The 15,729-nt window shown below is 41.6% G+C and overlaps 1 protein-coding gene across 1 annotated transcript in view; it reads left to right on the forward strand.

Moving 5' to 3' along the window:
• The first annotated feature begins 2,953 nt into the window (after window positions 1-2,953).
• LOC127569153 (protocadherin Fat 4-like) overlaps window positions 2,954-15,729 on the forward strand; it is a 101,521-nt gene continuing 88,745 nt past the window's right edge. The window contains 1 exon segment of the mRNA XM_052013541.1: window positions 2,954-5,348. Within this exon segment, the coding sequence (XP_051869501.1) occupies window positions 2,954-5,348 (2,395 nt within the window).

A 15,729-nucleotide genomic window follows, 5' to 3' on the forward strand; every position in this document is an offset into this window, starting at 1 on the left:
AAAATTATCACTCGGAAGATATCGTACGTAAAACTCGACATTCTATCTTTCACAATGCAGCTGCAGAAAACCTTTAAGAATAAAACGCGTTTACAAATGTATCTTGTATGATTTTGCACATAAATGAGAACTCGTCCAAGCTCATGAAGAGTATTATCTGCATATTTCCGAGTATCAACAGCAAACGCTCTATTTCACCTTGAGAGAGCGCAAAATCCAGATGGAAACACCAACGTGGTTAGCACCTCAGAAATTCACTCAAATGACCCTTTTGTCTAAAGAAACGATACTAGTAAAGTGGAAAAGTAGCAGTCGATATTTCAACCCTTAATGACGGCCACTGACGCTGGGATTCCTCCCAGTTACAACAAATGGGAAAACTAATGTGGCTGAATTGGACGTCAATTATAAAGTTCTGGTTATCCATTTCCACTGTGAGCGTAAAAGATAACACATCTGAAGATGACGATGCCATCGATAAACACAGCCGACAGACAACGCGTTGAATATCGATGTAAATAAAGCTTTAAGTCGGCAATACTCTCAGGACACTTTGGAGTTCCAAGGACCAGTGCATGGTAGAGTTGTGCGGTAGAACAAAGGGACTTCTGAGTACAGGTCAACAGTTCCTAGAAAGTGGTGTCATAGGTAGATAGGTGTAAACAAAACTTTTGGCACCTTGGCCTTAGTAAATCAGGACATTGAGTGCAGGGGTTAAGACGTTATGCTGAAGTTAAAATGAGATAATATAAAATCTCTTTATTAGTCACATGTGCATCGAAACACACAGTGAAATTCAACTGTTTTGCGTAGAGTTCTGGGGGCAGCCCACAAGTGTCGCCACGCTTCCGGCGTCAACATAGCATGCCCACAACTTCCTAACCCGTACCTCTTTTGGAATGTGGGAGGAAACCGGAGCACCCGGAGGAAACCCACGCAGACACATGGGGAGAACGTACAAACTCCTTACAGATAGCGGCCGGAATTGAACCCGGGCCGCTGGCACTGCAATAGTGTTACGCTAACCGCTACACGAGAGGATTGTGTGTAGTTCTGCACACATTCCTACACGAAAGTTATCGATAAGCTTGAAAAAGTGCAGCGAAAGTTTACAAGGATGTTGCGGGAATTGAGGACCCGATAGCAAGTTTGACTAGGTGAGGACTTTATTCCCTGGAGCGCACCAGAATGACGGGAGATCTTATAGAGGTATGCACAATTATTAGGGGTAAAGATAGGGTGAATGCATGCAGGCTTTTCCCTCTCACGTTGGGTGAGACAAGAACTAGGGCACAGAGGTTTAGGGTGAAAGGGAAAATATATGAGGGGAGTCTGGGGGAAACTTCTTCACTCAGAAGATGGTGCGAGTCTGAAAAGAACTGCCAGAGGAAGTGGAAGATGCGGGTTCAATTGTAATATGTAACAGAAGTTTGGATAGGTACACTAATAGGAACGGTTTGGAGGGATATGGCCCGGGTGCAGGTAGATGGGCAGGACTAGGCAGAAGATCAGGTCGGCATGGACTTAATGGGCTGAAGGCCTTGTTTCTGTGCTGCAGTTCTCGATGACTTTATGACTCCATGTTCACTGAATGACGATTCAAAGAACTGTTCGTGAATTAGAGGGATGGACATTGGACAAAGTAGTTCCTGCTTTAATTGGAGTCGAAATAATTATTGCCACAACGGATATTAATGATAACATCCGATACACTAGAGGATTGTGTGCAGTTCTACTCACCTTCCTACAGGAAAGTTATTGATAAGCTCGAAAATTAATGGCGGTACCATGCAGCCAGCGAGTTACAAATGCTTGCTTAGTTCCTCGCCATCATCGCTTTAGCAAGTATAATACATCGCAGTTCTGGTGGAAACAAAGACAGGTTACTATTTTAAACCACCTCATATTTCAAATAAAAAAATACAATTTTCGGACCAGTAATAATGTTCCACAGTTTAAACAATGCTCTTATTAAATGTCTCAGTAGAATACCAGGTTTCTGATGCATTGATATTTGTTGCAATAGCTTTTGATATGCTATGGCCAGGAATTTCCACACAATGCGTAAACAAAAATAAATTTTAGCTATACTCACCAGTTGAGGCCGTATCTGTGGGCACGGAAACGGAGTTAACGTTTTAGTTTGGATACCACCGGAAAGAAATACAAATGCTGTCATTTTGTTAAGATAACTGTGTTAAAGATTGCACTGTGAATCGCCAAGACTAACTCGCTTACATCACCAATAACCGAGCTGTTCCGGACTTCAGAGGCACAACTTACAATTGCACCTGAAGCGACACTCCCCGTCTTCTGGACATTGTTTGCTTCCCTACTTATTTCTGATGGGTCTAGTGGAATTGCGGATCAATAACTTATTAACTCGGCATGATTTCAATATTGTTTTCAACAATCATTAAAGAAAACTTCAACATGACGTAATTTTCCTGGCATGCAATGCCACATTCGTGGTAATTCTGGTAACAATCAATTTCCTTTTGAATTATTTTTGCGACATATTTTTATGAATAACAAGTTGCAAACAATCGAAATATAAACAAGAAGTGGTATAAATCTGTCACAGCAATCTGAAGAATTCTAACTGCGCACCATAAAATCTAAAGGTTTGAATGAATGCAGTACAGCTTTAAGAAATGTTTGGTGCAGTAATGGGTAAGGACTCTTTGTGTCGCTGTCTGCCAATAAGAAACCTCGACGCAGAGAGAGATCTGTCTCCACCTCCTCCAGCATTGTTGAGCTCGGAACAGCAGCTGTGGGAAGGCAAACGCTGTTGGAATCTGATCGCAGAAGAATCTCTCGGAGCGAGTTTTAATTTTCATACTATTATACCGACATTTTAGTGTGCCACATTTTATATTTAGCTTTACTAAGATCCGGATCAGCAAAAGATGGTGGAAATTCTGGGACAATTCTATTAATTCAATCCAGAACAATGGCTATAGACCTCCGCCTCGGATCTTCTTTTATTCACCTTGTTTGCGCCTTGCATCTTGTTTGCGGAGAAATTCGGTACTCGATTCCCGAAGAATTGGAGCCGGGTACCTTCGTTGGGAATATTGCCGAGGATTTAGGCCTAAGCATTACAGAAATAACCGCTCGAAAACTTAGACTCGTCTCTAAGGACACGATTCAGTTACTGAAGGTAAACATGCAAAATGGCATTTTATTTGTGAAAGAGCGAATCGACAGGGATACCCTCTGCATGGAAAGCTCGACTTGTTCTGTTTCGTATGATGCAGCTTTAGAAAATCCATTGGAATTGCATCGCATTGACATAGAGATAGTGGATATAAATGATAACGCGCCGAGATTTACGGAAAACAAATACTATTTACTTATCTCTGAATTTACCGGGACAGGAGCCCTCTTTCCTCTCGAGAGCGCGCAAGATGCAGACGTGGGAACAAATACAGTAGTTTCTTATAAAATCAGCTCCAACGAACACTTCGGTCTGAAGCAACAAGGATTGGACGATGGAACTAGAATTACGGAACTGATGCTGGAAAAATCTCTCGACCGCGAGCAACAGTCTGCCTTCCAAATTATATTGACGGCCATTGACGGCGGGATTCCTCCGAGATCTGGGACAGCGGAAATAATTATCTATGTAGTGGATGCGAATGATAATGCGCCTGCATTCGATCGTCACAAATATCGGGTTGGTATTCTGGAGAACGCACCTATAGGAACCATGGTAACCAGGATAAAAGCTGCAGATTTAGACGAAGGAGTCAACGGTGAACTAAAATACTCTTTAAGTACCTACGTCTCTCCAAGGGTTCGGGATTTGTTTACTTTGGACTCAGAAACTGGGCAGCTTTATGTGAAGGGACCACTAGACTATGAAGGGAAAAGCGTTTATGAAATTGCGGTGCAGGCTGTGGACAAAGGCGTACCACAATTAACTGGGCGCGCCACAATTATTGTTGGATTAACTGACATTAATGATAACGCTCCGGAAATAATGGTTACCTCTGTATCGAGCAACGTGCGTGAAGACAATTCTATCGGGACTGTAGTCGGTATAATAAGTGTTACGGATCGTGACTCTGGCGAGAATGGACAAGTACATTGTCGAATTCCTAAGAATATCCCCTTTCAACTTCAGAAATCGTTGAACAACCAGTTCAAGTTAGTAATTAACGATCCACTGGATAGGGAAACCACTACGCAGTATAATATCTCTATTATAGCCTGGGATGCGGGGCACCCATCCCTTTCAACAAATACAACCTTATTCATTTCAGTATCAGATATAAATGATAATATACCGAGGTTTGCACAATCATCGTATCAGGTGTTTCTGATGGAAAACAACGCACCGGGTGCATCCATCTTTACTGTTACAGCTTTGGATCCCGATTTGGACAAGAATAGCGAGGTATCGTATTCCCTTGTGGAGAGTCCCATGGAAGATGTCGCTTTGTCTAACGCGATTACCATTAACTCGGAAAGTGGGTGTATTTACGCACTGCGCTCCTTTGACTATGAAAACCAGAAGAATTTTCAATTCAAAGTTCAAGCTTCCGATTCTGGATCTCCTTCAATGAGCAGTACCGCTACGATGAATGTCGTAATCTTGGACCAAAATGACAATGCTCCAGTTATAGTATTTCCTTCCACACGGAACAATTCAGCGGCTGCACAGATTGTCCCCCAGTCAGCATATCCAGGATTCGTAGTTTGCAGGATAATAGCAACGGATGCTGATTCCGGGCAGAACGCCCGCCTTTCCTACCAAATTTTAGAAGCTACAGATCGTACTTTGTTCACTGTGGGATTTCTCTCTGGAGAAATCAGTATGTCCCGAAGGTATGCGGATAAAGATAAGCATAAACATAGACTTGTAATCTTGGTAAAGGACAACGGACAACCGAGTCTATCCAGTTCAGCCACATTTCTATTTTCAATTCTGCCCAACACTACAGAAAACTTCTCTGAACTTACGAATAAGCCAATAAATCGGGTTCATTTTACATATTTAAATCTGATGCTGATAGTAGCGCTGGGGTCAACATCCTTAATATTTCTATTGATCATAGTTTTGCTGGTCTTTCTGAAGTGCAAACAAGATCGAAATATTTACGGTTCCAGTTCCAGAATCTGCTGTTGCTGTGGAGAAAATTCAACTGACGACTTTAATCTCAGAGCCGTGCCAAAAACAGTGTTGAATTATGCCGGTGCTGGTCAGACGCTGCCCATTCGGGAATTGTACAATTCCACTGTTGCACACTCAACTGATTCTTCGAGGAGTGATTTTTTGTTTTTAAAACCGCATCATCCTGCGTTACCTCTGGATGATTTCAACGTTCGTGATTCGGAAAAATAATTTTCCAAACCATTTTCCCTGCAGTTTTTGTGCATTCACAATTGTAAGTTCAATTGAACGCTCAGCAGAGTAAGTTGAGTGTAAAGATATGTAGATATGTTTGTGGATGTCGCTGTACTGCTATACACTGAAGCCTGCAAATGAAATTTAAGAAAATGAATCATTTGCAATAGTTAAATTGGAAAAAGTCATCTTGCAAGTTTCGTTTAGTTGGTCGACAGACAACCCAATGTTAATGTCTCTAAAAGCAACCTATCAGGCGTGAGGTACTCAAGTCAATTTCTTTCGTTCCTCTCAGTAATTTTGCTGCATTTGCTAATTCCTGATTTTCGTGTTGCTTGTGATAAAATGTTTGATATTTAAAGAGATCTCTTTCATTCCGAAGTCTTATAGATTGGCACTCAGTTTCAATCCTCTCCTGATCTGTTTGTGCAGAGATCATGCGTTCTCCATGTGACCTCATCCCTTTCGCCCGGGTGTTAATGTCTTGGTGGTTAGTAGGCTACTCTAAAGTGCTCTAAGTTTTATTTGATGGCAGTTGTATCAAGTGCGGGTTGTCCAGTATACGAGTAGGAAAATACGACTGGTGTAGATGTGTGTTTGATGGTCGGTGCAGACCCGATAGGCCAAAATGTACCTTTTGTACTTTCCGTCTCCATGACTCTAGTTTGAAGATAGACAACGTTGCTCTTTTATATCGTAAATTGTAAAAAGAAAGCAACGTATATTAATTATAGACATATTTCTGCCCAAGGTGAGGCCAGAATCTATTGCTGATTTCTGTTTACCCTTCGGAAAGAGGCATTGGGCATTATTCTCGAAGCATTGCAGTTCAGGACGTGAGCGATGTTTCTGTCAGTAGTTTGTCTGTGAACTTCTGAGGTATCACGCAACAAACGCTATTATGGAGTCAGTGGGTCATTGAATTTCACAACATAGAAACGGGCCCGTCGCTCCATTATAGGTCCAAACCGACCTTTTAATTAATCACAATCGCCTGCATTAGGATTGTATTCTTCTCTGTATTGCCTGTTTGTTTCTGCTTAAATGCCTCCTAAGTATGGTAATTGTATCTGATACCATCACCTCCTTTGGTCTGTATTCCAGGTACCAATCACACTCTGTACAAAAACAACCCGCCTTTCAAATCTACACATCCTCTTTAAAACTCGTATCTCTCACCTAAAAACTCTTCCCTCTTGTTTTCGTTATCCCTAACATGGGATGAAAATATTTTGACTCATTATGCCTCTCATACTGTTACCTACTTCCATCAGGTCACCGTCTGCCTCTTTCTCTCCGGGGAAAACAAGCACAACCTCTCCAATCTCGCTTCATAACTAAAGTCTCCAAATCAGACAATATCCTGGTGAATATTCCTTGAACTCTTTCAAGCACAATTACATGTTTCCTATAGTATGGTGAGCAGGACACACAATAATCCAGGCGTTTCCTAACAATGTTTTGTAAAGTTATGAGAACACATCACAAATCTTATATTCTATGCCCAACATATGAAAGAAGGCATCCCATATGCCTTCTTTATCACTGTACCATGGGACAATGGCTTAGTCCCCTAGATGTTTCAGTTCATCAATATTATTTAGTCCTACTATATGCCTTCTAAAGGTGCATCACCTTGCACTTTTCTGGATTAAATTCCATGTGCCAATGCTATTCCGAATTTTCCAAAAGATCTGCATACTTCAGCAGCCTTAGAAAATGTTCCTCGCTTTCAACAGCACCACCAATTTTCGTGTCATCCGCACACTTAATAATCATACATTTTACCGGCACATCGAAGTCATTAATATATATTACCACAGTAAATGTCCCAGCACTAATGCCTGTGATCCCCAGTAGTCCAATGAGAAAATATATTTATTTTTCCACAAAGACCCTCTGCCTATTATCATCGAGCCAAATTTGGACCAATTCGCCAGCTCGCCTTGCATACCACATGGCTTAACCTGTCTACCATGCTGGATGTCGTCAAAGGTCTTAGTAAAGTCCACAGATAAAACATCTACCAGCCTAACTTTATCAATCCCATTGGTTAGTCCCTCAAAGAAGTCAATCATATTAGACAGGAATTTCCCCTCTCAGGGCCATGTTGACCATCCCTAACCAGTTCTTGCTTTTCCAAATGAACATACATCTTGTCCCTTGGAATTTTCTCCTATAGTTTCCCTAACAGTGAAGTAAATCTTACTGGCCTGGGGTAACCTGGTTTATCCCTTCTGCACTTTTTAAATAAAGGAATAACATTAGCTATCTTCAAGTCTTTTCGTACCTCACTCGTGTCTAATGACGAGGCGAAGTTCTCTGTCCGTGACCCAACAATCGCCTCCCTTGTTTTTGCAGGATGATGGTATAGATATCATTCAGCCATTGGGATTTATCCATCCTTATATGTTCTAAGACATCGAAGACCTCCACCTTTTATATTCCCGCTTGGTCCAGTCAATCAGCGTATTCCTCCCTAAACTCACTATTCTGCATGTCCGTCTCCGCGGTGAATATTGACGAGAAGTATTCGTTTATAATCTCGGCCACATTCACTGGATCTGCGCATAGAATATCTCTTTGGTCCTTAAGAAACCCACTGTTTCCCTAGATACACTCTTGCTCCTAATATACTTTTGAAATAACCGATTACTTAAATATTACTTGTCAAGGGCATCTCATTACCTCTATTTGCTCCCATTAGTTTCTTCTATGTACTCTCCTGCGCACTTTATATTCCCCAAGCAACTCTCTTGAGTGTTTATGCTCATGCCTGTGATTTCATTCTGTTTCTATGATCTTCCCATCTTTGCATTTTACCTTTATCAGAACATACTGGCACTGAACTCCTGGTAGCTCTATTCTAAATAATTCCCACTTGTCAACTTTAATTTTACCCACATACATCTTCTCGCAATCTACCTTTGCCAGTTCTTCCCTTGAACTTTTGAGGACTACCTTCCCCAAAGTTAAGATGATTAACTTGTCCAAACTTATCTCTTTCCATAATTATCTTGAAACTTACAGAACAATGGTCACGATTTCCAAAGTGTTCCCCAACCGAGACTCGCAGCATCTGCCCAGTTTCCTTCCCTGCGATGAGTTCAGGTACTGCCCCTTATCTCGTAGTACATCTCCATTTTTTCCAAGAAACCTATCTTGGATGTACTTAACAAGTTCCACACCATCTAAGCTCCTTACACTAAGGCAATCCCAGTTCATACTGAGAAAGCTAAAATCACCGTTACTACAACTCTTCCATCTTTCTATCATTTGCTTACGTATCTATTCGTGTAATTCCCGCTATTCCAAGGCCCATCGCATAAAACCATCAAAATCAACACCCTCAGTTATTCCTAAATTCTACCAAAATGGCCTCGTTGGAAGATGCCTCCAGGATATTTCTCTACATGCTGCTGTGTTGCTCTCTCTGATCAGCAATACAACTCTCCCTCCTCTTTTGCATCCCCCTCTGTCACGCCTGAAATTTCTCTACTTTGGAACATTGCCCATCTTGCTCTTACTCAACCACTTTTCCGTGATTTCACTAATATAATTCTATGTGATGATCCATGCTCTAATCTCATCTAATTTCCCCGTGAGTCTCCTAGTATAAACGTAAATTCAGTTGAGTCCACCAGCTAACTCCCACACCCTCTCCTCGCCAACGTGCCTCCATATGCTTTGCCCACTGTACTTTCTTATTTTATGCTCTGCATTTAGGTCAATATCCCCATATACCACAGTTCTATTGTGTTTTTCATCCTCATACCAAGTTAGGTTAAACCCTCCTGAGCTGCGGACTTTTGTCACCCTCCAGTTTAGCTGTAACCTATGCTTTTTCTACAGGTCTCAATCTCCCCAGAAGTGATCCCCATGACCTAAGCACCTAACGCCCATCCTCCTGCATAGGCCTGTAAGCCATGGTTTCGTCTGAACTATCCTCCTATCTTTACGTTCTCCAGCACGTGGCACAGTGAGTAATCCTGTCATTGTGACCTTAGATGTCCTGCTCTTAAACCTTTTACCTTACTCCGTAAATTCACTCTGCAGGACCTCATCCTTTTTTCTATATCTGTTGGTGGCACCAATGTGTACAGTGAACTCTGGCTGTCCTTACCCTGCCTCTCCTGAATGTTCTGTACTTGAAACAAAAAATCCCTCACCCTGGCGTTGGAACATTCTGAAATTTCACTGTAGGTCACAGAAACGTTGGTATGTTCCCCTCATACAAATTCCATACCAGTACTGCTTGCCCAGAATTCTCCCTGCCCTGTTGTGCCTCATCGATACGGTATGTGGTACCATAAACCTCGATGCCTCTATCATGTGAGAGGCCTTCCTTCCACCACCATCCAAGTGGATACATATTTTAGAGGGGAATGACTGCAGGGTATTCCCGCAACACGCACTTGCCCTTACTGTTCTTTCTGCTGGACGCCATCTTCCACCTTGGTACCTGCGGCGTTACCATCTCATTTAAATGCCCTATCTACTCTGTTCTCCATATCAGGGATACTCCACGCAGCTCCAATTTCTCGTTGCCATCTGACCGAAGCTGTAGATGTATACATTTTTTCGCAGGTATACAAACAAGATTATTGAACCTAGAACAGAGGTGCGCTCCTCCTTTAATGTATGAGAGATCAGAGACATTGGAATTGTAACTAATCTCCAATGTCCTGCAGGATGAGCGTGCCACCGAATTAGTTTACAAATCCTTTATCCAAAGTCCAATCCACTGAAAAAGTAAGAGAACAAATCATAGCCCGCCATTGCTCACCTTCCTCACCGAGGCTGCTCCCGCTCTTCTTGGCGCACCCTTTATAACTCACTGCCGGTAATCTCGCAGGTGCTGCCTGTGTGGCCGACGCCTCTCCGCCTTACTTCTCTCGCTCCGACAGACCGTGACGATCTCTTTGGTACGGCTGGTCTGGCTGCTGTTTCTGCTCCACCCTTCTTGGCGCTCCTTTTATTACTTACCATTTCTCTTGATCGAAGTATCCATTGTATCTAACTTGAACCATTGTATGGATACGATTGTGCGATTGTGTCACTGGGTACTTCTTGTTATGCAGTTGTAAGTTTGCGGTGTGTGTTCATGAGGGCGCGCGCGATCGAGGGCAATTTTTAGGGCACAGTGGTTTAACATACAAATGTGCTGCTGTAGTGCGCTCTGTAACTGAAAAAATCAGTATTTCCGTTCTGTGTCATTTGGCTTTGGTAATTTAATGATCATTCCCTGCTACAAATAATATCTAACGACGATTGACTCCGAGCTCCCCCAAGAACTAAGCAGACTGATCTCACTTGCACCCTTGGTCTTTCATCTTATGGACTCCAGAGAATAAAATGTTCACTATATAGTCACTACTGGGTCCAGCAGCAGTTCTGGATGACACTGAGGTGAGGGGTCAAAGTCATGCAGTAACAGGAAGACACAGCACAAAACAGAAGACATTCGACCCAGAGTCCACGAGGACTACACACCGCTCAGTTATACTAATTCTGAATTAATTCCAGCAAAATGACTCTCCCCAGATCCCCATCAGCTTCACATCAACTTCCCATCTATTCCACCTCTATCTTTAGTCTAGGGACGAGTTTCACTGACCAAGTAATCTAGTTCCAACTGGAGCAGCCGGGAAACAACCAAAGCGGTCATAAGGAGAACAGGCAAACTCCACACAGACATGCCCGGAATTCAGGATTGAACCCAGTCTCTGGCGCTGTGGGGGTGCGGCTCAATCAGCTGAATATACAATGTTTTTAACTGAAGTTATCACTAGTATTTGGATTTCTGCATTTTTTCAGACAATTGTAAATCCAGCCAATGTGCTTTCAAATGTCTACAAATGTCGCAAAGACTTAAAAACAGTGGAAGAAGCTTGCGAGATCTATCACTGTTGAAAACTATCAGACATTTGATTGCGGTATTTGAGGTCTCATCGGCAATTACCTTCCGCTGCACTATGCAGAAAGAACGTGGCAGGAAGACCGCCAATACGCCGACTGTTTGCAGTTAAGATGTCCATGGAATTTGTATAGGGCCAAATGGTAAAAGTGGCTGGATCGAGACGCTGAGGCCACAATTAATGGCCTTTCAGCAGAGGTTCTATATATGAATTACTCTGTTTCTTTTACCGCGTCATTTGCTTCTGGAAATTTTGTGATTAGTGTATGTAGATACTGTGATCCAGGCTGAATTCTATGAAATTAAATTGTACGTTCTTCACTTGTAATATGGAAGCAATAAATTGAATGTAACTCGTTTGTTGTCAATATTCCAGGACATAAGGACGTAAATTGCTGGACAGGTAAACGAATGGCTTGGTGTAGTAATTTAAAATGTATTGTTTCATAAGTAAATAAACCTGGAATGCAATCTTGAAAAGTTCACAAATTACCATATATCCATACGTGCCCAAGTGGATCAGAGCCATTCTTTAGTTCCAGAATGCTAATCGTTTTATCTGACCTGCCCTTTACCTGATATTAAGTCCAGAAGAATGAGCATCGTTTCCCTGGAGCTGAAGAGATTATTCATGCTTGTGATTGAATTTACGAGGTGCATGAATATGGTAGACTGCAGGAAACCCATCCCCATATCAAATCTAGATAAAATTTAAGGATACTAATTTAGGGTGAGGGGTAAAAGATTTAGAGAGGATCTGAGCGAATCATTCTGACAGCCGGAGATTGGTGTGTATGTGGATTATACTCTCTGAGAGTGTGGTGGAAACAGAGTCACTGACGGTAGATAAGAAGTGCCTAGACGAGCGTTTGATTCCTCTGGACATAGAAGACTACAGGACAAATGCCGGAAGATGGGATTAATATGGTTCGGTGCCGCTTGTTCGGGTGGTCGTGGTGGGCTAGTTCTCCAGTTTCGATTACTCTATTTTAGCTGCCTGTGGAAGGCCGCCATTCCTTCAAACTCGGGTTGTCCGATACAGAGGCAAATAAATCATCAGCAAATAGGAGGCAACATGCGGCACATCTATTTCCTGTGCTTGCCTTGATGCAATGAGTCTTCAACTTGTCACGGCCAACGCAAAGTGACACTAACTTTATTGAAGTCAGAGATCAATAGATTTTTTGGACACGAGGTGGATCACGGGATGTTGTGTTGGCCGAAGAAAGTTGAGGTAAAATGTCAGTCATGATCTGATTCTGTGATGGAGCACGCGCAACTGATCAGGTGGATAACCCCTGCCACATTTCCTTGATTTCTTTTGTTCCTACCTATCAAATAATAAATCGCCTACTTCCACATTCCTATGGAGTAGAAAGGTTGGAAGATTCTATACTCCAAAATGAAGAAATGTGAACAACGACATTAAACCACGAGACAAGAATGAAACTAGATCATGTGTTGGGACATGGAAAAGACGCAAATTCATTATCTCAACAAAGTACCATTCTGTAGGGTCTGGGGACTTAACCGAATGAAGATAAGTTATCCATAGATGTGTGAAGATCTGTGCATATGTAATAAAGCTTAACATATGCACAGAGCTGTACTTTTTAGACCATCCTCGACACCTGAGTCCACATTCTGAAACACGCCGTGTCTCACTCAATGACAGATTCAGATATGTCTGTCTATCGTATATAATTTGAAGGAACTGCTTTCACATTGACCCCGGTTGTTCGAAACTAGGTTATTTCAAGCCAAGTAAGGGTAATAAATATCCCGTTGGTTATTGCTTTGAGACCAAGTTTTGGAGACGAGTTGGCATGCCTGAGAATTAAGTAGCCCGACAACGAACAGAGAGTAGAAAGAGAAGGAATTGTACGTATTTCTCGGAATCTCGGTCCAGTCATTCATCAGTCCCCTCCTTACTGACTGATCTGGCTACATCTTGAATGACTTGCAGCTGGTCATTCTGTGGCTACTTAAATATCATTCGGAAGTGAAGCAGGTGCGGACAATGATGCCCCTCCCTTCTCCTGCACCACTAAACACGGCTGTGGAAGAGCTTTACTCCTCAATACCATTTCCTAAACTAGTCCAATATCCCTTGATTCCGCTGATCTTTCAAAATCTGCCAATCTGTGACATCAAATTAGTAACTTGACAGGTAGATACTAAGAGACTGACTATACCAAGTGACTGAAGCTTCACGGCGTTCTGGGGTAGCGTATTCCAAAGATTCACTGTCTTGTGGATGAAGAAATGTTTTATCTCTATCCTGAAGGGTCAACCAGATATTTTCAGACTGTAATCCTAGATTCTAGACAGATTTACCATACTGCTACATTTACCGTGTCCAGCTCCAGAAGGTAGCTCACATTAATATAAACTCAGGAGAACACTGGTTCATTTGTTTAAGCTCTCATCGTAGACAAGCCCTCCATTCTCTGCCAACTTCCAACGAACTATCTCTATCGCAAGTGCATACTTAAGAGGTGACCACCTCTGTGCGCAGTATTCCAGATTTTTCTCACAAGTGTGATGCATACAATTGCGAAGGGCTCTATTAACCTTGTACTCAAATAACCGTGGAATAAAATTTTGATATTTGACCTCCGAGGAGCTTGCTGTACCTGTAGTTAATTTTCGGTGATTCTTTTTACCAGCACACCAACTTTGAAAACAAATACATTGAATTCTCTCACCATTAAAACCAGTCTTATATTCTCCCTTTCCTACATATTTGGCTGCATATATTTTGCACATTATCTTTCATTTGCCATATTCAAATGCCAGTTCATTGAACTTGAGTATACTCCGCTGATGCTACCCCGTTGCTTTGTCTTAATTCATAATGCTTTACGCCATAGGCAAGATTTAAATATACTGCCCGCGCTTGCCTCATCCAAATTAATAATATAGATTGTGAAGCGCTGAGTTCCAGGCATCGATCCTGTGACTCCCTGATTGTCACCGCATTGCAACTCAAAATTTTGCAGATTACTCTTGTTCACTTTTTTGCCCTTTTACCGATTCTGTATAACAACGACTTAAGCAGGACTTCAGAGCCACAAAATGCAGAAAGATTCAGCGAGCAGTCTTCAGAAATCAAGATACGTATGCTTGAAGGAAATAATCCGAATTGCCGGGCAAAATTCTGGAACAACAGGAAAGAAGACTTCACATTGTTTTGTAGCTGGGGTGCATGCATATAAATAATGGGAGTACAAGAAGCAAATAATTTCACATCTAAAATTGGGAAATTGAACTTTGAGCCTCTGAGGAGCGTGTCCGTTTGTCTTGTCGTGGGGGCGAGATGAGGTAGGGTGAAGAGGAAATCTTTGAAAGGTCTTGGTGAAGTTCTTTATGCAAAGATTGCAATCTACTGATTTCGAAACGACAAATTGCCCGCACAAACTTAAGTTATTTCTTCCACTGTTGAATAAGAAAACAGACGCCGAATTGCGACCATACCATATATTTGGCAATATTTCTGGATGCATCGGGCATGAACATTAATTGGCCAATGTTTCCGCTGCCATTTCCCTCAATTTAAATCTTGAAATGAGCATGTTTACCGCACTAATAAATATTTTTAATACTGTAGTTTTTACTTTCTCTTGCAACGTTCGAAATTAATATTTAAATCGTTAAGCTGGTACAGATCGACCAATCTTAATACACCAGTCATTTATTCGCCCAGTTGGTTTTTAGAACAGTGTAATACAGCAGCTTGGATTCTTCCGTGACGTCGTGAAAGAAAAAAGTTCTTTCATCGTGAGAATATATGCTCTGTGGATTTAAAATTACTTAAGCATACTTCTATCGTTAATGTTAGGGCGTACGATTACAAATGAATTCAACATTGTTTTCTCCTCTGAGTGCGTTAACGACTTTTTATTTGTTCATTTATATCGATATTTTTACTTAAAATAGACGCAATAGCTATGATGATTTTGTGTAATCTGCATATACCACAGTGTTCCATTTATTATTATTCATTAGCAACAAGTTGCAAGTGAAACAGAATGCGTAAATGTATACATTGTATTCTCTCAACAGAGGTCGTTTTATCTCAGGCGCACTTTGCATAAAATTACGCATTAATTAGTTGGACAATTAACTGCCACTTCAGCTGTAATACATGTTTGGTGCAATTCTACAGAAGGATTCATTGCGTCGCTGTTTATCGATAGGAACAACAAACGCTGCCGAAGAACCAAAAGATTCCTCACAATCCTTCCCTACCCCATCGCATCTCCGACATACCAATTTAACTTCTGCGCCACTTCAAACATCTTTTTTTCCATGATGATGAAACAATGGACAAAGTAAAGGTCAGGAAAAATGCTAATTTCCTGTAAGCAATGGAGGTAGTTTTCAAAAGGATTACTCAGTTGGAGATTTTGTATTTAGATATTTAAGACCGACATTTTCTATCAACATTTAATGCATT

This window comes from Pristis pectinata, chromosome 4 (assembly GCF_009764475.1).
Source record: "Pristis pectinata isolate sPriPec2 chromosome 4, sPriPec2.1.pri, whole genome shotgun sequence".
Lineage (NCBI taxonomy): Eukaryota > Metazoa > Chordata > Chondrichthyes > Rhinopristiformes > Pristidae > Pristis > Pristis pectinata.